Below are 25,589 nucleotides of genomic sequence, written 5' to 3'. Positions count from 1 at the left end.
TATATATATATATATATATATATATATATATATATATATATATTACTGTGGTTCTTGAAATCCGCTGGCGCTTTAAACCAGTGGGGGCATGCAAGGAACCAAAGTATTTGCACATGAATGCACATAGCCACATAAATATAAATTAAAAACATATACATATATATACATTTGTATGTATATAAACAAACAAACGCACACACAGAGAGAGTCAGTGAAAGACAGACAGCAGACGCGAGAAAAAGCAAGACAGAGAAGGAAAGGGGGCCAGAGCGAGGCCAAGAAAAGCAAAGAAAGAGAGCGAGAGAAAGAGAAAGAAAGAAACAGAGAAGAGACCCCTTCACCTGTTGAGGCGACGTGTTGCAGCTGATGATCGTTCAGAAGACGCACGATGCGGCCGTCCCATAAACCCGTCAACAAATAGCCAGCAGGCTCCTCCAGAAAACTCTCCGCACCCTAAAAAAAAGTCAATATGTTTATTTATGCGATATATATGTATGAACACTTAGTATCTGCATGCAATATATATATATATATATATATATATTGAATATGAACATGAATGTATGTATGTGTATGTATGGATGTGTGTACGTGTGTGTGTCTGTGTGTACACGTAAAAACAAATGCATAATTACTGTGTACATGCTTTTTATGCATGTACAGAACATAACATAAACATAACACATACGGAGACAGAAGCGTCTAAAACAGAACTGAGCAGCAGTGAGAGGGTTTTACAAACTGAAAGGTGCAACTGTAGGGTCTCTCTGATTTAGGAGAGAATTACCCCGAGTTGTTCTTCCCCATAGTCGAGGATGTCGACATCATCTTCTGCAATTTCAACATAGGCAGCGGCCCATTCAGCTTCCTGCGGTGTTGGTGTGCAGTATTTTCTCAGTCTTTCAAGCGCTAAATCGTGATATGCAATTACAATGGCGAACACAACCGCCGCAAAGGCCCCTATTGCCAACGCAGATGACCCGATATAACCCATTTCTTCCTTCTTTTCTTCTTTTTCTTCGCTGCTTTCGGCCGCCGTTCGTCTTCCGTCTTTCCCTGTTCGCTTCACGCGTCTTCAGATACGCAGCTGCGGGTGGAGGTGGGAAGTTCTGCTGAAAAAGAGCTAAATACGGGAAAGATATTATAAAGAAAACCTTTTCGAAGGCAACAAAGAAGAGGTTTCCCGGAGCTTACGCAGAGTGGTTTCGTCGTCGCTGCGGCGGATGAGGTGTACGATTAGCACACCAAGCGGAAACACGAACAAGGCAACGCTGCCGTCACACAGGAGCGAGCTAGAGCTTGCTTTCTGCAGCAAAAGAGATGAAATTAAGAAGTTACTTTGTCTTCTCTTTGCGTATGCTTCATGAAGACCGCAATACGCCTAACACGCTGGCCTGCTGGACCCGAAGGCGGGCGGAAACGTCAGAGACGATCGGACCCACTTTCGGGGATTCCCGCATTTGTTAGAGGGATATAATGTCGAAAAAGATATATTTAATGAGGGAAATGGATCATTTTGCAGCTTTCCCGGTTTTCTTCTGCTGCTCCTCCCTGTGCATGCAAGAAAGGCTACTGCAAGCCAACTCTGTCCGGGGTTTCCACGTTCCATTCGCTGTTTGCTCACAAGCATATGAATTTATCTCCCTTATCGGAATATAACTGTTGATTTTCTTCGTAACGGGAGCTTCAGGGCCGTATTTATTAGGTAGATCGGCCTAGCCCTGCTACACTCAGAATGGCTGAGTTGTACGAGGGCCTCGAGAAGGTGCCCACCTACTACGACAGGCGGACTTGTACTTCTTTAGAGGACTGGAAGGAAGCCGTGCGGACTTCCCGCGCCGTCTATGTAGGCAATTTGAACTACTTCACAACGGAGGAGGAGCTGTACGAGGTGGGTTGTGCAGCAATGAACACCACACCCGCAGCAGCAGTTGCAGCATCGGATATTCCATCAGTACATACAGCTTGTGCCTCTTTATAGATGAAGGTTTCATTCGCTTGCATCATGGACATAAGATATGCTCCCTTTCCTTGTTCCCTTTCGCATGCTCTTTTCTTTCGCCTGGTAGCGTTGGTGTTGATGCTGCCGCTGTTGCTGTTGTTTTCTGTGCAGCTTGTCAGTCATGCGGGTTCAGTAGACCGCATTGTTATGGGTCTCAACCGCCTTACAAAGGCCCCTTGCGGCTTTGCCTTCGTCGTCTTTCGTTCACCTGAGGAGGCGAAAGTGGCTGTGCAAATCCTCTCAGGCGCACAGTGCGATGGCCGCGTTATTCGAGTAGACCCCGACAGCGGCAGAGATATTGACGGGGACAGAAAATACGGAAGAGGTCCGAGATGCAGCAGCAAACTATTCAATTCACTGTTGCAGCAAGCACAGCGGCAAACCCAGCAGCAATCCCAGCAGCAAACAGCAGCAAACACCTGTAGAAAACACAGCAGCAGCCAGTAACATGCCTCCTCCTATGCATGTTTCTCTGCTGTTTCTGCCTGTGCACCGATTGCCTCTCGCATTTTCGCGGTTTCACTGTTTAGGAGCGGCGTATACACCGCACGCACGCATGCATGCATGCATGCATGCTGCTGTTTGCCTCTGTTTTGCTGCAGGCACAAGCGGGCGCCAATGGAGAGATGAATGGCGCGATTTCTATGACCCTGGCCGTGGCGGCCAGGGAGGAGAACACGGAAAAAGGGCCCGAGAAGAACTTGAAGCCTCTTTAATGGCTGCGGCGATGCCCCCAGTAGACCCAAGGGGCCCTTACTCTCGTAACGTACGCCATAGATGGGTACCAGGGGGGGCGCCCCCTGGGGGACCCTTTGGAGGGCCCCTGGGGGGACCCCCTGGGGCACCTCTGGGGGGGCCCCCAGGCGGGGGCAGAAGGGGGCAAGGACAGCCATGGGGGCCCCCACCACCACCAGAAGACAGACGGCATCATACACACGAAAACCCATTTGCGTATAATCGGAAGTTTGCCCGCGGACGACGCAATTGATGGTTTCTGCGGATTTATTTATTGGGGTGTATGCACACCTCATGATGTGGGACAGACAGTGAAGAGAGGTGGTATGCACTCGCTACAAAGAAGTGGAGGAAGCGCTGCAGCCGCTGCACGAAAGCTGCTGCTGCTGCTGCAGTGCTGCTGCAGCAGTTCTGCTGCCTCTATGCGTCCGATATGCGTCGCTTTACTTTAATGATGTATTGAAGTCCTCTTTGAATATAGAAGAGGAAGTGCAGTTTTTAACAGTAAACGCTCATGTACGTAAGTGAAACCTCTGTTCCGGCGCAGCTGCTTCAGCACTAGCAGCAGCTCTGGCAGCAGGTGCGGCCGAACCTCTAATTGTTTTTCTCGGCACATTAACTAAATTTGCTGCTACAATAATATCTACGTCTCTATTCAAAGGAGCATTAACGGCGTTGAGTTGGGAGAGTGCGTAGCGCTCTATTGAGGCTGCCGCTTCAGACAAAATTCCTTCTCCGTGGCTGGTTGCAGCTGCAGCAGCACCAGCTGCAGCAGCACCAGCTGCAGCAGCGCCAGCTACAGCAGCACCAGCTACAGCAGCATGAGCTGCTGAAGCTAAGCATCACACTGGCTGCTGAGGGGCTTCCGCCTTCGGCGGACGCTGCGGTGTCTCGACAGTTGGCCCGGGGGGCGACGGAGAGTGTTTTAGCATTAGCAGCAAATTTGAACACTGCGGGCTTCTGCTGCTGCTGCAGCTGCTACAAGCACTTAACTGCAGCACGCACTTGCTGCAGCGAGCGGTCGGCTCGCAGCAGCGGCCGCAGCAGCAATAGCTACTACTCACAGCAGCCAATGCATGGAATAAACTGCCAAAAATAATGCTTCTATCATTTCACTGCTGCTGCACTTCCTGAGCCTCAGCTGGAGCGCCGCTGCTGCTGCTGCTGCTGATGTTTCCCTCGCCATCCCCTTTCTGCTTCTTTTGCTGCTGCTCCCCAGGAGAAACCCAGGCAGCACTGCGCTTGTCCGCACCTCCTTGCTGCAGCTGCTGTTGCAGAAGCTGCTGCTGCTGCTGCTGCAACATCTGTTGATGCTGCAGCAGCTGCTGCTGCAGCAAATGGCGCTGTAACTGCTGCTGCTGGAGCTGTGCTGCAGCGCCGACTTGCTGCGGTTCTTTCCCCGTTAGCCCCGACTTCTGCAGCTGCAGTAGTTGCTGCTGCTGCAGGATCTGCTGCTGTCGCTGCTGCAGCAGGAGCTGCTGCTGTCGCTGCTGCAGCAACAGCTGCTGATGCAACTGAGGTGTTTGGATCCTCTGCTGTTGCTGCAGCTGCTGCTGCCGCTGCAGCTGTTGCTGAAGAAGCTGCTGCTGCAACTGATGCTGCTGTAGCTGCTGTTGTTGCAGCTGCTGCTGCTGCAGTTGGTGCTGCTGCAGCTGAGGCTGCTGCAACTGCTGCACCTGCAACTGATGTTGCTGAACTTGCTGCTGGAACTGCTGCTGCAGCTGCTGCTGCTGCAACTGGTGCTGCAGCTGGGCTGGCACGTTTCGTAGCTGCTGTTGCTGCTGCAGCTGCTGCTGCAGTTGCTTCGCCTGCTGCTGCAGCTGTTGCGCTTGCAACTGTGGCTGGCGTAACTGCTGCTGCTGCGCTTGCTGCTGCAACTGCTGTGCCTGTTGCTGAAGCTGCTGCTGCAGCTGGGGCTGTCGCAGCTGTTGCTGCTGTGTCTGCTGCTGCAGCTGTGCTTGCTGCAGCTGCCGCTGCTGCAGTTGCTGCTGTTGCAGTTGCTGCTGCAGCAGCTGTTGTTGCTGGATTTGTTGCTGCTGCAGATGCTGTTGCTGTGGCAAGCGCTGTTGCTTGAGGATGTCCTGCTGTTGTTGCAGTTGGGTCAGTCTGCGTTGCTGCTGTTGCAGCTGCTGTTGTTGTTGCTGCTGTTGCTGCTGCTGCTGCTGTTGTTGCGAAGTATCTTCTGTGATACGAATTTGATCGCCATCTGAAATATGTCCCTCAAAGTACTCTCCTCCCATTCTTTGGCTGCGTGCTGCTCTGCGTTGCTGCCTGCTAGCACCTCGTGTGGTTGCAGCAGCAGCAGCAGCAGCAGCAGCTGGAGCTGTCGCTGCCGCCGTGGGTAGTGTGGCAGCTGCAGGCGCAGCCGCAGCAGCTGCTGCTGCTGCTGCTTGGGCGCGTGCTGCTGCAGCAGCTCCCCTGCCGCCGTAGCCACCCCTGCCTCTTCCCCTCCCACGACCTGTTGATGCTCCCTGAGATCCATCTGCACGAATTGCTCTTTGAAGTGCTGCTTGTGCTTCTCTGCCATCATCAATCTCACGCATCTGGCTGCTGCAGCGTACCTGCTGCCCCAGACTAAGGCGCATGCTGACAGCATTCTGCGAAGCAGCAGGGTTGCAGTACAGCAACTTCTTGCATGCAGCAACAAACACTGCATCTAACTGAAGAAAGATAGCCTCTAGGGCTTGAAAAGATCCACAAGGCCAATGCTGCAGCTCACCCTCAGTCCCTTCAGACAAATCTAATAGACAAGAACGCGTGCAAGAAACAATATCTCGCAAGAACACCAACAGACGCTTATCCAACGCGGCTGTCTCCGGGGTGTACGTACACTGCAGCTCTGCAGGAGGCAACTCGTTCTGAGGAAACATAATGCTTATTGCTTGGCGCATTTCATTCATATCCAGCACTTCTGGGGTAGCTTCAGTTAAGGCGCCGAATGCCTCAGCAGCAGCTGTCATAAGCACCTCAATGATCTTCACCTGCAACGGCATGCTCGTTAGCCGCACCTCCTCGTCCACCGCCTCTTGCTGCTGCTGCTGCGCCTGCTGCTGCTGCTGCAGCTGCTGCTGCTGCAGTCGCTGCTGCAACCGACGCAGCAGTTTCAGCTGCACGTCCAATGTCTCCACCAATATCTTCATCGCTGCATGCAACTCATCCAATCTCTCTATCCGTTCTACACCACCAAATACCCATCCCTCTGGCAGCACCACGCCTTGTTGCTGTTCTGGTTTCTTCTGCTGCTGCTGTTGTTGCTGCTGTTGCTGCAGCAGCTGCTGCTGCTTGCCCTCCTCTGCAGCAGCCAGTGCTCCTTGCGCGAGGCCTCTGATTGTATCTTGTAATAAATAGCAAATCTTCACTCGCCGGTAATCGAACCCGCGTCTCCGCGCCCTAAAGGCCTGGTAGTGGTTGCTAATCCACGAGTCAGGAGCAGCAAGGCGAATAGACCCCCTAGAAAACAAATGTTTTATTTGTTTGCATGCAGCCCCAAACTCGCCCCCAGCCAGAGCCAACCGTGCCAGAAGATACCGAGGGGTAGACGCCCACGAGCTCAGCTGCCTGCATGCACAGCAGCAGAAACAAACAAACAACGATAAACAAGGCATCGCAACCCCCCCTGCATGCAAATGCCCGCAGTTAAAAGCCCCAAAACAAACGAACAAAGAAACAAGTACACCCAGAGACACCAGCAGAAGAAAGGAAACGCAAAGGGATTTGCATGCGCCTCTACAGGACGCGGGAGTGTGGTGTACGTACACTAAACAGCACGAAGCATGCATGCGCAACCCTCGCACTCTTACCTCTTGGCAGCGAGATACTGCAGACAATCTACAGCGTCCCTCATTACATCTGCTGCGCTCTGTAGAGGCAACAAATGGTCCCCTGGGAGCACAGGCTGCTGCTGCTGTTGCTGTTGTTGCTGCTGCTGCAGCAGCGCCTCGACTTTGCCTGTCCTCCACATGTACAAGGCTGCATCTAAAGCCGCCAGCGTCTCGTGCTGCTGCTGCTGCTGCGGTCGGGTATACTTCCACGGGAACAGAGCAGCAAGCCGCCACAGCCTGCCCCCCGACTGCAGCAGCAGCCGCACCCTCATTGCATGCAAGCGATAGAGAGGCAGCACTATTGGCATTATGTCTCCATCTGCTTCTACCAGACTCTCGATGTCTCCAGCGTGCTCTAAATAGAGCTGTAGAGACACCTGAGACGAGACAAACCGGCGGCCTTCTGCTGCTGCACCACTCCTCTGGCTGCCGCTGCTGCTGTTGCTGCTGCTGCTGCTGCTGCCGCCGTCCGAGTTGCGCTGCGCGTGGTTGCTGTTGCGGGGAGAAGAAGGACCCAGCTGAGGGCTCCTCCCCTCTGCAGCTAAAATGCTGTCAGCCCCAAATGATTGAATACAGGAAAGGAGTAGCGCGTCTGCAGCATCACAAAGAGCAAGTGCATGCAGGCTACTCACGGTAGAAACTGCAGCAGCTTTTGCCGATCCTGCCGCTGCGGCTGCTGCTGTTGCTGCTGTTCCCTCGCCTGTTGGAGTTCGCTGGGATGCCTCCCCTTTGGTGTCGCCGTTGGGCGCGTGGCTGCTGCTGTCTGCTGCAGCAGCACCAACGCTCGTTGCTGCTGCTGCTGCTGCAGTAAAGGCAGCAATGTCCGGCACGGGTTGGGGATAGGACGCTTCAGCTGCATCAGAAACTGCAGCAACCGCCGCTGCGGCGGTGGCTGCTGCATCGTTGCTGCGCGCATCAGATGCAGCAGCAGGAGCAGCAGCTACTGCAGCGATCCGGCGGAAGCACTTGGCTCGGATCAGCAGCAAAAAGAAGAAGAAAGCAGGAGGTTCTGCCCATTCCCTCGCTCGACTGAAAGACGCCGACAGAGCCAAGGCGTCCCTCAAGCTGTCTGTACACCCCAACTCCTCTTCCTGCTGCAGGGCCCCCACCCAATCTGAGGGGGCCCCACTGACAGACTGCGGCACCTCGCCATTGAACATAAAAGACAAGAGACGACTCGCTTCTGCAGCAAAGCCGTATAGCAGCAGGATGTCTTTCTTCGTGCTGCTGCTGCTGGCGCTGCTGGCCGCCAGAGATAACAGCTGCCGCGAAGACAAGTGTACAGACAACCCGCGCTGCTGCTTTATGTGCTGCTGCCTCTCGCTCAACTCCTCCCCCTTTCCAGAGAGAGACGACAAACAAAACAAAGAAGACAGGCGCCGGCAATCTCCTACTCTCCTCCACCACTGTGCATGGTGCAGCGCAGCGTCCGCTGCAGCAAGTGTCCCGCCGCTGCTGCTGCTGCTCGCAGCCGCGTCCTCCGCCATTGCAGCGACGTCTTCAGCACCTTCTTCTGCATCTGCTTCTGCTGCATCTGCTGCTGGGAGCGACTTGAAGTGCGAAAACTGTAGCAGCAGCAGCAAGAGAGCGTCTGTCTTTGCTGCAAGGTAAGACCACTCTGCCTCTGCGCCCGAGAGGTGTTTGGGGCTGAAGGCCTTAACTGTATCAAGCAGCACTTCACTCGCCTTTCCCTCCGCCGTTCCTGCCGCTGTTGCTGCTGTTGCTGCTGTTCCTCCTTTGGTCTTGCTGCGATTCAGCTGCAAGAAGCAGCGCCACAGCTCAGCTGCAACGTTGGCAACGAGGTGAGCTTGAGAGAAGAGCAGCAGCAGAACGAAGGCAGACGGCACTTTGTCCCCCTCTGCAACCACCCACTCCAAATGCTGCTGCTGCAGCTCTCCCTGCTGCTGCTGCTGCTGCTGCTGTTGCTGCCAGCCCCCTGTAGAGGCGAAGCGATCCGACAGCAGCACCGTCAGCTCCAGCAGCACCGCTCGAAGAGCCTCCCACAGCAACGGATTGTTGGGGGGCCCTCCTGCTGCTGCTCTTGCTGCAAGGCCAATGCGCTCAAGGGCCTCAACTTCCGCAGCAGCTGCCCTCTGCGACTGCAGCAGCTGCAGCAGCAGGTGCAGCGGATACTGCCGCAGCGACGCTGGCATCAGATGGGTAGGGCGAGACGTTAGCAGCTCGACAGCGGCAGCAGCAACAGCACTCGAGGCCCCCATTACAGCAGCAAAAGGTGCAGCACCAGGACGCACCTGAAAGGCTGCTTCTAGCAGGGGAAGCGGAGGAAGCTGTCCCCCCACAGCTGAAAGTGACTGGCGCCGCAGCAGCTGCAGCGCGGGCGCTGGCAGCAGAAGCAGAAGGAGAGCAGCCTGCTGCTGCAGGAGCTGCTGCATCTGGTCGTTGTGCTGCTGCAGCAGCGAGAGACGCGTGAGGGCAATGCTGTCAGAAGCCATATCATGCCTCTTCTGCTGCTGCTGTTGCTGCTGCTGCTGTCTGTGGATGAACTGAAGGAAGAAGGGGAAGTGGGGTTTAGGTGTGGGGGACATCAACGGAAGCTCTTGAGCTCGTGCGTAGCTGCAGACTGACAACAGAGTAGGAAGGCAGCAGGGCCTGTTGGGGTTGGTGGCGAGGATAAAAGGAGATACCGAGCCTACGCCATTTGAATCAATAAGAAAACGCCGCAAGTAAGAAGGCACAGCCAGCGGCTCCCCCACACATTCCCACAAACTGTCCCCGGTGCCGCTGCAGCAGATGCAACCACCCTTGCTGCTCCTGCTGCTGTTGCTGCTGCTGCTGTAGTTCGTGAGGAAAGGAGGTACACAAGACGGTCTGCTGCCTTCAGGGGGTTTAGCGCTATTAAAGCAAAACAAATCTGCGGCTGTCACTGCAAAGCGCGCAAACTCCCGCGTCTCACGCGACGGGACTAAGAGGGAATTCAGCAAAAACTCCTGCAGCAGCAACACCAAACGCATGCAAACACAACCACAGAAAACCATACAATAGATATAATATATATGTAATGTATAATATATATGTATGTATTAAATACAGAAACAATTCACGCAGAATATAGGAGGTGAGAATCAAAACGAGCAAACAAAGAAAAACAAACACAGACGCGACAGCTACAGCAGATTATACACCACAGAACACGGAGGAGCTCTCACGACCCAGCAGCAGCAGCAGCAGCAGCAGCAGCGCACAAACGACCTCTCAAGACAAAAGAGAGACGAAACGGCAGACAAAACTGCAGCTGTTTAGGGTATAGGGCTTAGGGCAAACGCGCTGAGGGCCCTGCTGGTGCTGCTGCTGCTCTTATTGCTGTTGAGGTTGCTGCTGCTGTTGCTGCTACAGAAGCCCTGTTATTGGGAATGTTTGCCCTACGTTTTCATGCAGACTCCATCCGGTGCATCTTTGCACGCTGCGATGTATGTACACCCCAAGCATAGTGGTTAGGAGCGAGACTTCAATGAAGGTGTTCTTGAGTTTCTCTTTCGTCGTCTGTATGGTGAGTTTGTCTAGAGGGGGGGGCTGCCGCGGCAGCAGCGGCTGTCCGTACAGCAGCATGAAGCAGCAGGCCAGCTTGTAGGAGATATCCCCCGTCACATCATATACTTCTGAGGCCTCCCATCTCCATCCATTTGCCTCAGCAGCAGCTGCTGCTGCTGCGGCTGCTGCTGCGTGGCTCCCTGGAGGGCCCCACAACAAAGGGATACCGCGTGCTGCAGCTGCAGCCGCTGCTGCAGCATCAAGAGCTGCCAACGGAGCAGCAGGCAGGTACCCTGGGGCGAGGGCCGGCGCTGCTGTACCAGCACGCGACAGCAGCATCAGCCTTGCGGCGAGCGGTACCAGGGTGAAGACGTTTCTGCAGCAAGGGACAGCAGCTAAGGTCTCCTTGCTCACTTGCAGCAGCTGCTGCTGCGCCTCCATGTCCGCAGCAGCAGCAGCAGCAGCAGCAGCCAGTGGCCGCAGCTCCCGCTCGTATCGCCGAATAGCAGGGGTGCGCAGACACCGCAAAGCAACAAGCAAACAAGACAGCGGCAAGCAGGACGTTGCGATGCCCGGAGGCAGAAAGAGCTCCACCCCTGCCACTTGCTTCGCTCCTCGCTGCAGCAGCGCAGCACAGCAGCAGCACCAACCGCAAGATGACACACTGCAGCAACACCAGCACCACGTGTGAGCGCCCACTGCAGCAGCAGCTGCAGTGGGTGCAGCAGCTGCCCCTGTGCTGCGCAGATCGCAGCTGCAGAGGAACAGCGGTGCTGCTCCTCTGCCGTCCATACACCCGAAATGTATCTATACGCTTCTGTGCCTCCGTTTGTGCGCGTGTGCATGCATGCATATCCACTCACCGCCACCTCGGCCTCCGCCTCCCTCTCGGTGTCCGTTCTATCCCAAGGCAGCTCCGCTTCACTCCAGTAGCAGCTGCTGAGCCAGCCGGGGAGGCCCTGCAGCGGCAGTGGCTGCGATACTGGTGGCTTCGGGTAGTGCGACTGACTCCGCTTGCTCTTGCTGCTGCTGCTGCTGCCGGTGCCGCTGCTCGTTGTGGCCACAACCGGCGTCGTAGCAGCAGCAGCAGCAGCTGCTGCTGCTGCAGCGGCAGCCTTCGCCTTCTCAGCCGCAGCATTCGCACCAGTTCCGGAGCCCCCCGCCGCCTGCTGCTGCGCACCGATGTCTTGCAGCTCCCTCACTGCCACCTCTACTTCGACAGCTCCCCACAGCAAATGCGAGAGCCTAAGGGCGTACTCACTGGCATCCAGTGCTGCTCGTTCATCTGCTGATTCAAAGATGCTGCTGCCCCCCCCTCCATTCGTCGCAGCAGCCCCGCAAGCTCCCGCTGCTGCTGTTGTTGCTGGTGCTGCTGCTGTTGCTGCTGCTGTTGCTGCTGAGCCTGCAGCGCCTGCTGCCCCGAGCGTGCCCTGGTGGTGCTGCTGCTGCAGCTGCGCACCCGCAGCACCAGCAGGGCCAACCCCTGCAGCAGCATCGGCAACCGTAGCCACGACCTGGTTGTTTGTAGGGCCTAAAAACGTTAGCGGATGCAGCTGCCACCGAACCCTAATCGCCTCTCCTGCGGGGCCCCCGTCAGGGGCCTGAGGCTGCTCCGCTGTACCTGCACACTCTAGGGGGGCCCCTGCTAGCTGCAGCAGAGCAGAGAGACCCAAACGAATAATTTGACTGCTGCTCGTTACGTCCTTCCAAAGACTGCCTTTGCGGGCGGTGACTGCTGCTGTGACCGCTGCTGCTGCTGCTGCTGCTGCTGCTGCTGCACCCCCCGAAGAACCGCTGTTCAGGGCCCCCGCAGCTGCACCGCCCGGCAGCCCTGCTATCGGCAGAGTGCTGAAGCGCTTCGTCTCTCCCGTGAGGAAGCAGCAGCAGCAAACAGAGGCCACAGCAACCAGCTCCACCAAAATAAAAGCAGAGATGCCTGCAGCAAGTCGTACTGCAGCGGGGTGCAGGAAGCAGCCAGACACCGGAACTCCAGCAGCAAATATTGTTGAAACGGGGATGGGGGCGCCTAGAGCCGTGGCAAGGACAGGCGCCCCAGCAGCACCTGAGCTGCTGCTGCTCTCCGGCTTCAGCTTCAGGTCCTCTGCTATTTGCTGCGGAGACAGAGGCGCAACTAAACGAGCATATGGCGACCCCACAGCAACACCCCACATGCAAACTCCTGCAGCAAGCGAGGGAAGCTTCCCGCTCTCCCCTAAGAGCTCCGCAGTCGATACTGCAGCAGCCGCAGCAGCACGATGCTGCTGTTGCTGCGGAACCTGCTGTCCCTGCATGTCAGGGAGTTCTGAAGGTAGTCCCGATGCCCCTGCTGCTGCTGCTGCTGTTGCCACTGCTGTTGCTGCGGCCGAGGCTACGGGTGCCGCTGCAGCAATAGGTGCTTCTGGGGTGTCGTTAAGAAATATTCTGAAGGCTTGAAGAGAAGACAGCAGAACAGGGAGAGAGGCAACAACTCCCACGACGAACTCTTCCTTGAGTTCAGCAGACGGGAAGGGACAGCCTCGCAAAGTCTTTGCTGCTGTTTCTGCTGCTGCTGCTGCTGCAGTGACAGCAGCAAAAGGAAAGACGCAGTCGTCAAGGGAGCGCGCAGCACGAAGAGCCAGAACAGCAAAGATGTCTCCATAGAGAGACACCAGAGCTAAGAGGAATGCATGCACATCAGGGTGAATCTCTATAGCTGGCGGTACATGGCCTGCGCTCAAGTCCAGCTGGGAGGCAGTTAAGAGCGAGAGCTGTCTAGACACCCGAGAGAAGAAGGGAACGAAAGCCTGAATCAGACAAAGCACCTCTTCCTGCGTCTCCGCACTCAAGATGCTCGTCTGAGGGCACTGCTGCTGCTGCTGCTGCTGCAACTGCTGCTCCTCATCCGCCCCTGCAGCAGCTGCTGCTGCTACCGTCCGCTCGTGAATCTCCGCATGCACCCGCGCCGAGACAGCATCTAGCTGCTGCTGTGCAGCGGCAACCGCAGCAAGCAAAGAAGCCTCCACCTCCGCCCGCAGAGCCCCAGACGACACCGCTTCAAGCGGCACGCAATCCGGCCCCCACTTCTTTTCCTTCTGCTGCTCCTGCTGCTTATCCTGCTGCTTACCCTGCAGCTGCTGCTGGTGCTGCTGTTGCTGCTGCTTCCCTGCGGAGAGTGAACATGAGAAAAGAGCTGCTGCACGCGGATCGGACTGCAGCAGCTCGTGCACCTCGAGGCCCTCAGCCAGCACTGCAGCAACAGCCTGAGACCGGAGGTAATCCAAAGACGGCAGCAGATCTTGTACTCCCTGCTGCTGCTGCTCCTGATGCTGCTCCTGCTGCTGCTCCTGCTGGGGACTGATGTCGTCAAGAAGCAAGAAGAGCGCGCTCAAGGCGGCAGCAGATCCCTCCCCCCTGTCCACGTGTGCTGCTGCATCCTCTGCGGCAGCTGCTGGAGCAGCAGCAGCTGCTGCTGGGAGCTCGCCTCTTGCTGCTGCCGAGTGCCGCTGCAGCAGCATTAGCCAGGCCATGGCGCGTTGCAGCCTGCTGCGCATTCTCTTCCCTGTTGCTGGTGCTGCTGCTTCTGCTCCGCTAGCTGCTGCACTGCCCCCGCTGCCGCTGCACTGCAGCGCAGTAGCGACTGCGTACAAAAGATCCCCTGCGACGTCGAGAAGATGCTGCGCCTCTGAAGCCGGCAGGTGCTGCTGCTCTTGCTGCTGCTGCTGCTGCCGCCACTTCGGGTGTGCATCCAGCGCCACTGCTGCTGCATGCATGACAGCGAGCGCCGCGCGCTCCGCCGTACCCCCGGTAAGGAATTGCTGCAGGGCTCTTGCATGCTTAGCGGTTTGTCCTGCTGCCGCTGAACGCAACACCGCAGCAGCAGCAGCACTGTCAGTAGCATGAGGACTGGAAGTGCAGATGTCACAGTAGAAACGAGAAAAAAGGCGCAGCTACAGCAACAGCTCACTCGTTGCAGCGAGACAGACTCTGCCCCACACCTCCGTCGGCGGCAGCGAGGCCGTGAGGCTTGCTACTCCCTCCTTGTTGCTCTCCTTCTTAGTTGCTGCTGGTGGAAGCTCTACTGCCAGCGCTGTGCCCACCCCCAGCAGCAGCTGCAGCAGGTCTCGCAGCCGCAGAGACACTCGCTGGCCCCAAAGCGCCTCCGGCCACCCACAAGCCAGGCCCTCAGGAGACAACAAGGCTTCCACCATCTGCAGCAACAGCAACAGCAGCAGCAGCAATAGCAGCAAGAGACAGCCGGACTTTGAAGCGCACTGTCAACATTGACGGAGAAATGCAAAAAGAGACAACCAAACCAACTCTAGCCTAGAGATGAAAGGGGGGCATGCAGACAGAAGCAGCAAAACTTGTCTCCGTCTTTCTTACCTTGAGAGAAGCTTCTAGGAGAGACATCTCTGCGCTGCGTGGATGAGCCGAAGAGACACCGAAAGTGGCAGCCAGCTGCTGCAGCAGCAAGGTCTCCCCCGCCTCTCTGTCCTGCCGCTGATCCTGTTGCTGCGGCTGCGGCTCACTGTTGCTGCTATTGCTGGCTGCTTCTGCTGCTTCTCCGGGCTTGTCCGCTGCGGAATCCCTGCAGACCCTGAGGAGCAAACAGAACACGCAATGCTCAGCGTTGCAGCAGCTACTAGCAAACTCCGGCAGCAGGAAGCAGAGCAGCAACAGCAACAGCAACAACAGCAGCAGCAGCAGCAAAGCCTACAAGATGGAATCAATCGTAGTTTGCAGCTGCCACAGGGTCCACTGAAGTGACGGGGGTGGCACTACTGGCAGCGCCACACTGGAAGGTGGTTGCAGCTGCGCTGCTGCTGCCTTTGCTGCACCGCCTGCGTTCGTTCTGCTGCTGCTGGTTCTAGATGGGGGCGGCAAAACAGCGGCAGCAGCACTCGCGGCAGTCGCAGCAGCCGCCCCAGGCGCCGCTGCTGCTGGCAGCGCGGCAGCAGCACCAGCAGCAGCAGCAGCAGCACCGCCACCACCTCCACCACCACCCTCACCACCCACCCCCCCTAGTAAATGCGAAAACACCGAAAAGTCTCCCCATAGGACATCAATTGCTGCGTTGTGCTCGAAGGCGGGGCTGCTCAGCGCAGCCTCTCTGTGTGCTGCTGGCATCCGCAGCAACGCACCCCAGGCCTTCCATAGAGAAAAAGGCGTCTTAGACTGCCAAGCATCGCTCTCCTGCAGCAGCAGCACCAACCACAACGTTAAATGCAGAAACACCGTGAAGTGCAGCGGCGCAGCAGAGCCGCATGCGCCAAAGCAGCAGCAGCACGAAATGCAGCATCGGCAAAGACAGCAGACGCAGAAGCAAATGCAACTGAACAAAGCAAAGCACAGCACCAGCAGACTGCTCTGGAGGAACGCCCTATTCCACCTGGAGGAACTTGAGACGGCGAGGCTTCTCGTTCCGCAGCCTTCCCCTGCTACGCTGCTGCTGCTGCTGCTGTTGCTGCTGCAGGCAAGGACCTCCCCACAGCCAGCTCGTGCTGCTACTGCGATACAGCGCAGCAGCAGACGCTGGAGCATGCGTAGCAGCTGGTGTTGCCGTTGGTGAGACTGCTGCTGTTGTCTCTGCGGGTGTGGGCGCCGCTGCCGCTGCTGCTGCTGCTGTTGTTGCTGCTGAGGCTGAAGCAGAGAACGACAGGGAGCCTTCCCGCGCCACCAAGACAGCCGGCGCGTTCGCAGCATGAGCAAGGCTGCGGCACGAACCACAACAGCAACAATGAAGCACAATCACCAGAAGCGGCCCTGCCCGCTGCACCTGCAACAGCAACAAAAGCAGCAGCAGCAGCAGCAAACGCAGCAACCTACTTGACGCTTTCGCTCGAGCTATCCTGAAGAAATGCGTGTCGCAACGCATCCAACACAAGTGCAACCTGAGAAGCACACTCTGCGGCTGGTCCGGCAGCACTAGCAGCAGCAGCAGCAGCACTAGAGCCTGCTGCTGCTGCGCTGGCAGCTTTGAGGGGCAGCGGCAACAGAAGGGGCCTAAAGGACGCTTTGGCGCCTCCCCTTAGGGCCTCAACAACAGCAGCATCTGCAACGCGCACGCCCCACACCACACAGGGGAACATGAGATGTGTTGCATGGAGCATCGGCAGCAGCAGCAACAGCAGCAGCACCTACAGCAACAGCAACACAGCGGCAGCAGCAGCATGTGGCGCTTACCCTCAGCTTTCAGCGCTGCCAGCTGCAGTTTCAGTCGCTGTTGCTGCTGCTTAAGAAACTGCGCGGCCAAATCTTTGTCGTAAGCTTCCGCTTCAGCTTCTGCATCAACACTGCTGCTGCTGTTGCTGTTGCTGCTGCTGGCCTTGTTGGCGAGACTATGGGCATTGGCCAGGAAACTGGCAGCAGCCGAAGCAGCAGCAGCATCTCCCTGGAGCAGTCCTCTAAGCCAGAGTATTTTCCGGGGTGTATGTACAAAGGAGTTGAGCTGCTGCTGCAGCACGTGCTGCAGCGCCTTGGCAGCCGCAGGGAAGTCGCCCTGCAGCAGCAGCACTTTCACCAGCCTTGCTGCTGCTTCCGGGTGCCCAGGAGAGAGCAGCAAAACGCTCTCCAGCGCAAACCTACAGTACCTTAGGCCTCTTATCTCTGCCAGGCCCAGGCCCCTGTGATGAGACGACATGAGGCTCCTGAGGGGCCTCCAGCTCCTGCTGCTGTTGCTGCTGTTGCTGCTGCTGCCACCGACGGTTCGTGCTGCAACGCACCCAGCAGTCGCGCCTGTGTCCGCTCCCGCAGCAGCAGCAACCGCTGCTGCTGCCGCTGCCGCACCGCCTCCCTTGCGGTTGGGCGGCGCAGTAGCAGCAGCAGCAGCCGCAGCAGCAGCTTTGGCCGCTTCCGCTGCTTCTGCAGCTTCTGCTGCCAGCGCCGTGTGTCTGCCGACGTTTGACATGAGTGCAGCAGCCGCTAAGAGGGCGCGCATCTGCTCAGCTGCCCCACAAAGGCCTTCTGTCCACTGCAAGCTCTCCGTATAGCACAATAGACTGTCTTCGTAGTTGCCTGTAAGCCCATACAGAAAAACAGCAGCAATCAACAAGGTCCGGGTACTGCGCCGCCCCTGTAATGCTGCGGTTGCTGCTGCTCTGCAGTTCCTGCTGTGCTGCAACAGGGAACAAGGAAAGCCGCAGCAGGAGCGACAGCAGCAGCTCATCAGCAAAACCATCATCAGAGGGGCCGCAAAAGCACAAGCATCCGCAGCATCTCACCCATTGCTCTCAGTGCCTCCGCCATGGTTACAAGAGCAAAGAACCCCTGGGCCTTCCCAGCCTTCTCCATCCCCTCCGGCAGCTCCTGCTGCAGCCTTCGTTTTGCAGCTGCTGTCAGGTCTCCGTCGTTCTGGTGGGGGCCCCTAAGGGGCCCCAAAGGCAAGCCGCATGCATCAAGATGCTTCAGCGCCTGCTCGCAGAGCTGATACACGTGCAACAAGTTCTGCAATTGATGCGGAGACAGCGAAGCCCCCGAGGGGCCCCCCGTCGGTACGGGCCCTGTCTCCTTCAGCAGCAACTGCCCCTCTCTCACGAGGGCCCGGGCAGCAGACAGGTGCGCCACCGCATTGGATTGAGTGGGTGGTGGGCCAGGGGACCCCAGGGGGGCCCCCTCGGGGGCCTCCTCGACCATTAGAGCAAAAGAGACAACGCCGTCTGCCCTGCTGGTGATCCTGCAGCTGCTGGTATCGTGCTGCTGCTGCCGCTGCTGCTGCTGCGTATGGGCCTGTGACCGTTCCTGCAGAAATCAGCACACGTGTTGCCAGGGTGGGCCCAGATATATGTCCGCTCGAGAGCCTCAGCAGCCAACTGGGGGCCCCTAAAGCCGTGGGCTAGTCTGTTGTCCCTCACAGGGGCCCCAAGGGTAAAGGAGGGGGCCCCTATGCCCGTGCGTACGCCCTTAAAGAGCCCTGCTTATCGCAATCCGGTGTATCCACTTTCACGAAGGCCTCAGAGAACACCCGTACCCAGACAGCTCAACTGTTGCTGCCTCTTCCTACTGCTGCTCCCGTCGCTGCCGCTGCTGCAGCGGGTGCTACCGCCAGACGTGCAGGGAGGCAGAGTGGAAGAAAGACGTTTCCTTGGATTATGGTGGGGTCTCTTGCTGCAGGGGGGCCCTCCTCTGCGTCTGCTGCAGCAGCGCAGCTGCAGCTGCCACTGCTGCTGCTGCTGTGCACTGCGGCAGCAGCAGGAGCTGCTGCAGCTGCTGCACTGCACAAGGCGTTGGCTCCTTGAGGCGCTGAGGAGAGGGGCAGCTGCTAAAGCCTGCCGTATAAAAACGAAGGAGAATGGGGAGGACAACGCCCCTGCATTTTCGAGTGTACAGTCGCCCGGGCAGCAGCTGTGGCACTCTGTAGCCCGTTCCCCCCTCTAAGCCGCAACACAAGAGGCCCCCCAGCCCCAAACTTCTCTCCGCCCCTCTGTTCTGTGTCGCATATATGTGTTACCGGAATAAACGAAGCACAGATAATTTAAAGAAATATTAATCGCAGCAGCGCCTTCTACATGCAGCTACCTGCTCCCTCCCCACGAGCAGGAGGGCCACCTTCGCATGGGGGGTTTGTGCGGCTGCTACTTCGGGTGCCTCTGCGGGGCTGCGCTGAATTTCTTTAGGTAATTCACGTGTTATTATGCTGGCCCTGAACTTGCCTCTGACGCATCGAGGTAGGGCCTCTCCAGAACGATGCAATTTGCCGCCGCTGCTTCGTGGTGCAGCTGGTTTATATGTTGGATGCGAAGAGACACGTGTGGAAGCCAGTGGAACAGCAGAGTCACAGCAGAGAATGCCACCAGTGCTTCGGTGAAGCGAATCAGCGGAAGTGGCCAGGGTTGCTACAGTAGAGGTGATCTAAGGTTGACGCCTGCGACCTTGTGGGGATAGGGCGTAGACAGGTGGGCGAGCAGAGGCCGTTACGCGGTGGAGTGCTGGTGCGTGCACAGTGAAAATATATTCAAAGCCTTCTAGATATGTTTATATGAATGCTCTCGGAAGGCACAGCTAGGGAAAGGTCCAGGCAGGTTGGCCGGGCGAGGCCTGGATCGTCTCAACAGCCAGTTGGTACTGTCGGGCAGCTTACCATTTACAACAGCTTCTATTGTGGGTCACGTTTCCTTTGTTTTTGCTCAAGATTATCATTTGGCTAGTACGAGTTTTTGGGTTGAAGTTCACGGATAGCTTGAGCCCGTTGGGGTGGCCTTGCGATTAGGGTAGAGGAGGTTACCTATCTTTCTGAAGTAATTCGAAACGGTCTCACGCTCAGAAAAGAAGCATCTTGCCTTCACACTTTCGGAGTAGCAACGCTTGAGTTCATCGTGCTGGGAGGAGGCGGGCGTCGCGTGGTGGCAGTCTCGCTAGCTGTATGACAACTCGGAGAATGCGAGGTAACGCACATGCACGAACATCATCCTGTAGATATGGGCAGGTCTCCAATCTGCATATTATGCATTGGATATTAAAGCGATGGAAACTAAAACAGCAAGCTACAGTTAAGTGTAAACGGAAGGCCACCAATACGACACTGTATGCACTAGTGGCACATAGCCCCAAAAGACTGCCCGGTAGCCATGCCTATTCCATTTATTCCGGACCTGCCTTTTGGTATCTTCTAGTGTTGGGACTTCAGTGCTGGGCAAATTGGAAGTTAGCTAGTCGCTCCTGCATACCCCTTTCGGATTATCAACAATACGGAAGCTAAACCCTAAAAGGGGAAGCTGACGCTTCATCTCGGACAGAACGACGGGAAAGAGGCAAAGAGATCACCAGCGAAAACGTAATAAAAAGAAAAATAGAGGGGCAGGAGGCTCCACTTGGTGCCAAACCCATCGTGTAATTCAGGGCTTTCATCATTTACGTTGTCCAGCGCTTCTTGCCTAGTTTAAAATGATATGAATGCCCTTCAGCCCTACAGGCTAGCATTCGCAGATTCACCAATGAGCATTCCAACCAACGTTTGCCTAGCCAAACCAAGGCGAACATGTTTCCACTTATGAGTGCACTCTTGTGTGAGAGTGGTGGTACTTCCAGTCAGCGTAACCACGGTGAATGATATAGAGTGCTTTCTCCTAAGTCGGTGTGTGCATTTCTACCTGCTCGAAGGCTGGCTTGCGAGGGCCAATCATCTGTTTTGCACTTGTCTTCAATGTTTGTGGACACATCGAAACAGGTTTTTCTTATGCTCGTGTGTACGGTTGCAGTGCAGCAACAGCTGCAGACAGGGGTGCGCAGCACTTCCTTAGAGGCCGCTTCCTCGCCGCATCATCCCTAGCCTCTCTCGCAGCTATGCTCAGGAAGCATCTAGACCTGATTGTTGCTCACACCGGTCATCGCTTGATATTGAGTCCCCTAGTACCTTTTGGTAGCATCGAATGCTCTAGGGGCACGAGCGAGTACTGGGTCGCACCCCGCAGCTGGGCAGCTTGTCTGGGGTATAGGATTGAGTAGTTCTGAAAGCGCTTGACAAAAAAAAAGCGGGGGGCTTGTGCATATATTCGCTCCAAAAATTCTGTTAAACTTTTGCCCTTCTTGCCCTCTCAAATTTTGGATATTGACGAGGATCTGCCCTCCGGCGGGGAGGCGGCCCACTGGTGGGCGCCTCATTGCGACAATGGCAATATCCGCAGAGCATCGTGCCGAAGGTGCTTTGCGGCAATAACAATGTATGAAGAACGACTCTGCTTATTCTGACAGTCCACCTGTGGCGGGCACCGTGAAGCCTGGGGCTGGAAGAACTCCGTGTTTTTCTGGAGTTCTACTTTATTCGTAACCACAGACGTTATTGGAATCCTTTACATTTAAAGGGGAGGCACCACGATAGAGGATTATTACGTGCAGTGTACCTCATTTTTAAGCATTTTCTGTGTATGGAAGCCTTACGGGCTGAGCTGCGCTGTAGTTTCATTCCGACTTTTGCGGGGGAACAGGCTACAATAGAGTAACAAAAACTTCTACAAGGGGACCTACCGGTACAGCAATGCATTAAGAATTATCTTCCTTGGCGAATAGAAGTCCAACGATGGACATGAGCTTGTACAGTGGGGTTGTACTTCATTCGATAGTTGCTACCAGGGCAGTCCAGGGGAACAAGGCACCCCAGAACAAGACTGGCAGCAACTCATATATAGATACCGTGGACACTGGAGCTGTGAATGCCAGTTCCGTCCCGCAACGCATAGGAAAAGAGAGCAGACAGCAGTGAGCGGATCCGGACCACAGAAATCCGGGCGGCATATCCGTTTCTTTTGCAAAAAACAAGGTCGCATTACTCGAGACTGGAGGCGAATGAAGAATGTATGCGTAATTGGAGAAGCAATTCTTTGAGCAGTGCACCCAGTGGGACCAACAAAGGACCAGGGAAACAAGCTGGTTTCCATTCAACACGCGGAGCACTGGTGCAGCTGAAGAGGTGACAGCAGCACGTGCAGTTTCGGCTCAAGTTAATTCCGCGCTTATCCACTACCGGTCAGGAGTTGCTAGGGCTGCGAGGCCCAGTCTACAATTTGGCTCTGATATGCTACGGTATTACGAGGATATACAGCTTACCTGTCTACTTGTTGGCGCACTGTCTGTAACCCGTTTCTCCGGAGGCAAGCCAGCAAGAGCGATCGGTAAACTAGTCTAGCGGAGTGCAAGATCAATTCATAAATTCGTCATACTACAATGGCTCGAAGCTATTATGTTGAACCAGTGCCACACGAGATAATCCTATGCATCTCGTGGATGACTGAGTGGACGGCTCGCATGCTGCCTTCAGGAGAAACCGTTGGGATATATCTGCCTGAAAATTACAAACGAATGCTCCTTCTAGCGCCCCCAACACCACTTGCACCCTCTCCGTTAGGGAATGGACTCAGTTTCCTAAAGAAAAGGAGCTGGGATGTGCCTACGCAGTGCAGAGGCGCTGCAGGAGCAAACGGAGAAATCCATAAACTCCATCGTGACGATCGCATGCGACTTTAGGGTCTTCATCCAAACAACTTCAAAGGAATGGCACAGTAGGCTCAGTTCAAGGCAGACTAGTCTGATGTGCTGTATAACAAGCAGCTTCCAGCGGGATGGCCACCCGCTGGGCGGCCGCATCGAACACATTCACCGAACAGCCCCAAGCTTTGTACCAAGGTAAAGAACGCGGTCACTTATTGAAGAGGGAGTCAAGCGGCAAGCCGACAAACTGCTGTGAACAGGCAAATTTCAGACGTCAGCTAGCGCGTTTGGATACAGCCCGGCAGCGGGAAGGGGAAAGGACCAAAGGCGACGCCTGTCGTCGACTTCAAAACCTTCAACAGTTGGCGAACTACTTCAGCGCTTGTAGGATTCAGGACTATTTTCATCGTACAAGAATTCGCTGAGGCTTTCTTTAAGTTCCTGGCGCACTCCGAGGACAGGCATGCCAGCGTTGCAAATCAGCACTCGCGAAGTAGAGCACTTGTATTCCATTTGGGCCTGTGAATGTGCCCACTGAAATGCAGCAAAAGATCATGTAGGTTGCATCTCTTTGCGATGGATTCAGATGCCACACCCACTTCGCAGCCTATGTCAAGTAGCCCTAGCTGAGCATTAACAAGAAGCTGGATAAGCACAGAATTGATTCGAGGAGGAAGTGAAGGTGCGGCTGTTAACTCTGTGGGCATAAGCCATAGGTAACGCCGTCGCCAGGATCTCTCCCTGATCGCCTTGTTTGTTAGCCTGGCAGCGCTGCGTGAAATGGTGCCCAGTCAATTCCTTTGCTCTTCTCATGCATCGGAAATTTCGCATTAAGCGTCCCTGTTTGTTATGAAAGAAGTACATGTGCTTAGCTGGGTATTTCCTCTGGTTCTTGTAGGTTCGGGAATCCGCCGCCGGCCTTCTGTTATCGTCTCTTTCCTTTTTTTGGCTGGCTCGCGTTCACAGCCCCAATATCCACGGGCTAGATATTTTGGCCACCGCCAAAGCTGCTTCCTTAATTATCACGTGGAGCGGGAGAAGTCGCATCTTTTCGCTCTTCGAAGTGTAAGCACTTCATCGTGTCGGCCATCTCCACGGTTTTACCCTGTAGTCGCCACTCCACAGCAGAGACGCCTACCAATTTCCTCTTCTCAGGGGACAGTGCTGCTATAAACCACTGTAGATAGAAGTTCCAGTTCCACCGTTGGATTTTGGTTCACCAGGCACTACTACTTCTCGGTCTAGCGCTCTATCGATAGCTTCGCTTGTTTGAGGTTTTCTCACTCTTGTCAACACCTGTTTGCTTGCAGGTCTGAGAATGAATCAATATAGCAGCGAATGTCTCAGAGCTTCGATAATCCGCAGGTGTTCCAACAAGGCGGTCTCCTTGCTTAGACATAGTCACCATTGTCGTGCTTTACCTTCCAATAACGGAAATGCTAATAGCAACCCTCGCTCTTCAAGTGCAATTTTAAGCTGAAAGTACAGCTCAAGAGAAGCAAAAAATTCCTGTTGCCCCCTCATCCTGGCACCCGTAATATATGAAAAGCAAAGGCGGTGGCACTATTCATGAATTGCTTTTTGCTGTAATGGCATTTTCCGCTGAATGGGATGCAGATAATATTCATGTTCCGAAGCGAGAGACGCTTAGATATTTCGCTCCTCCTCAGCGGAGGGTGGACCCTAATCTATTTGCATTACACGGTGGAAAAAGGCTTTACAGAACATCTGGATGTTTTCGATTGTATTTTTTGGGAAAGCGTATGCATCATTAACCGCTGCTATGCACCAGAACCCCATGATCTGGGGTAGGATCAGTTTCCTTCACCTGCATCAATGAACAATGCAGTGATAACAAGTGTAGAGAAGTGCCTCAAAGTTTGCTGAGGTCAGCCGCGAGCTGCGAAACGGTCAAACACTGAGGATGAGCGTTCCATAGAACCTAGGTGACCTTCACGCCTGTTCTCAGGCATCCTGGGAAAGCTCACTTAAGGGCTTGCTGCAGGCGCGCAGAGTAACCGACTTTTCACGAGCTGGAACGAAGCTGCAGCTAATGCTGCAAGGCACCCCAACATGCAGGCAGTGCCAAGCCCCAAAACGATATGAATTTTTTAGAAACCCCCATTTTATTTACTCAAGTGTCAGTATCCACTCTTATTCTGTACTACATTTTTGCACCACCGTTGGTAGCCGTGGCATGATCAGTGAATACTGACAATTGAAAGGTAACCAGCCACCAATTTTTCGGCGGAAAGCTGTAAAACCTAACAACTTCTGCATGCAGTAAGAATGTAGACAATCGTTGAGCTCTCACTCGGACTCTTAGCCAGCCTGCGGGCAGGAAGATCTACTGTCGGGAACTCCACGCAGAGGATGATCCACAGATGCATCCTTGTTGAGGCACGCAGGAACGTTTCCGTGAAATAATTGTCGATTTCAGCTGAATATATTTGGGTTAAGCGTAGGGGTGTGCCATCATGAGTAAACAGGAGACTCGCTCCCCGCATCTCTCGCGTGGAGCGGTGCAGTGCCGAGCGGCATTTGGGGTCTGGACGAGAAAAAGATCCAGCCAGAAAACTAGACGGTGGAGACGCGAGGAAAGGTGTCCTATCGCATATTAAATTGTGGGTTATTGGTTGAGAACTCATCTGGAAGTGGGATTTTCAGCCTAATCGCTGTGGTGTCTCTCGCAAGTCCCCCTTCGCTCACGTCCCTGCCCACTGCGTTCGGTTAAGGTCAAGCCTCAGGGCAGTCAGTTCTGATGTTACTTGTACCTTCCCGTTTGTAATGCTGCATTGAACAATTTCGATGTTTCTTTATCTATGATGCGTGCTTGTTCTTTCAGCTGACTTGGGGGCGAGATCGTGCTCTTTCCGCCCTCATCTCCTCTCCGGGTGAGGGAAGGCCTGCCAGGCCACGTCTACGAAGGCCGTGGGGCGTGTCCTTTGTCACCTCCCTCCTTATTGTGTCTGAAATGGAGGCCGAGGTGCAGGCGCAGGAGTCGGGTGCAGGCCCTGAAGTTGGCTCTCCAGCCACAGAGGGGCCGTTTCCCGCTAGTCCCCTCAGTTTAACCCTTCCAAGCCCTGAAAATTCAAAGAAAAAATCTAAGGGCTCGTCGCGAAAGAACTCCTCGAAGAAACGCTCGAAATCCTCCAAAAAACGATGGGGTGCCTTGCTTGGTGCAGCGATTTTTGGGATTTTGCTCGCGATCGTAGGTGGCTGGGGAAAGCTGAGGGGAGTTTCGACCACCGCCCCAAAACAGAAGCTCGCATATCCGGGAGCCTCTTTTCCTGAGGGCACTCCAGATCCCAGCCAGAGCCCACAGTCTCCTGCCCAGGGACAAGGCGAGGAGAAGCCCCAGGAGCAGCAACCGTCACAGCCTCCTGCTCAACCGCCTCCGCCACCGCCTGAGCAGCAAGAGCACCCGCTGCAGTCTACGGAGGAGCCGCCCCCGTCACCGCCTCCCGATGAAGAGTACCCGTCGGAGCCTCCAGATCAACCACTCCCGCCCCCGCCCCCGCCTCCTGATGAAGAGTACCCGTCGGAGCCTCCAGACCAACCCTCCCCGCCCCCGCCTCCTGATGAAGAGTACCCGTCGGAGCCTCCAGATCAACCACTCCCGTCACCACCTCCGACACCTGACG

General features: G+C 55.5%; 4 protein-coding genes across 4 annotated transcripts in view; 2 read left to right on the top strand and 2 right to left on the bottom strand.

The window, feature by feature from the left end:
• EAH_00026770 (strictosidine synthase domain-containing protein, putative) overlaps nucleotides 1–994 on the bottom strand; it is a gene marked incomplete at both ends in the record, with an annotated part of 4,474 nt that extends 3,480 nt beyond the window's left edge. The window contains one exon of the mRNA XM_013396495.1: nucleotides 788–994. Coding sequence (XP_013251949.1) covers nucleotides 788–994 — 207 coding nt within the window. The remainder of the gene's footprint in view (nucleotides 1–787) is intronic.
• A 741-nt stretch (nucleotides 995–1,735) lies between these two features.
• On the top strand, nucleotides 1,736–2,990 carry EAH_00026760 (nuclear cap-binding protein, putative; the record flags this gene model as incomplete). Its single annotated transcript, XM_013396494.1, has 3 exons — nucleotides 1,736–1,891; nucleotides 2,114–2,327; nucleotides 2,605–2,990. 3 exons carry the CDS (start codon nucleotides 1,736–1,738, stop codon nucleotides 2,988–2,990), a joined length of 756 nt encoding a protein of 251 aa, XP_013251948.1.
• An 859-nt stretch (nucleotides 2,991–3,849) lies between these two features.
• Nucleotides 3,850–17,658, bottom strand: EAH_00026750 (hypothetical protein, conserved; the record flags this gene model as incomplete). The annotated part of the gene is made up of 11 exons (XM_013396493.1): nucleotides 3,850–6,295; nucleotides 6,538–9,506; nucleotides 9,997–10,665; nucleotides 10,911–13,882; nucleotides 13,991–14,234; nucleotides 14,410–14,614; nucleotides 14,744–15,219; nucleotides 15,416–15,737; nucleotides 15,853–16,078; nucleotides 16,210–17,040; nucleotides 17,247–17,658. The coding sequence occupies 11 exons, from the start codon at nucleotides 17,656–17,658 to the stop codon at nucleotides 3,850–3,852; spliced, it is 11,772 nt and encodes a 3,923-aa protein (XP_013251947.1).
• Nucleotides 17,659–24,919: 7,261 nt separating this feature from the next.
• EAH_00026740 (hypothetical protein) lies at nucleotides 24,920–25,589 on the top strand (the record flags this gene model as incomplete). The annotated part of the gene is made up of 1 exon (XM_013396492.1): nucleotides 24,920–25,589. A coding segment is annotated over one exon (670 nt), but the record flags the coding sequence as incomplete, so codon positions are not given.

This window comes from Eimeria acervulina, genomic scaffold (assembly GCF_000499425.1).
Source record: "Eimeria acervulina Houghton genomic scaffold, Eah_scaff225, whole genome shotgun sequence".
In the NCBI taxonomy this organism is placed as follows: Eukaryota; Apicomplexa; class Conoidasida; order Eucoccidiorida; family Eimeriidae; genus Eimeria; species Eimeria acervulina.
This window is presented reverse-complemented; position numbering and strand designations above follow the sequence as displayed.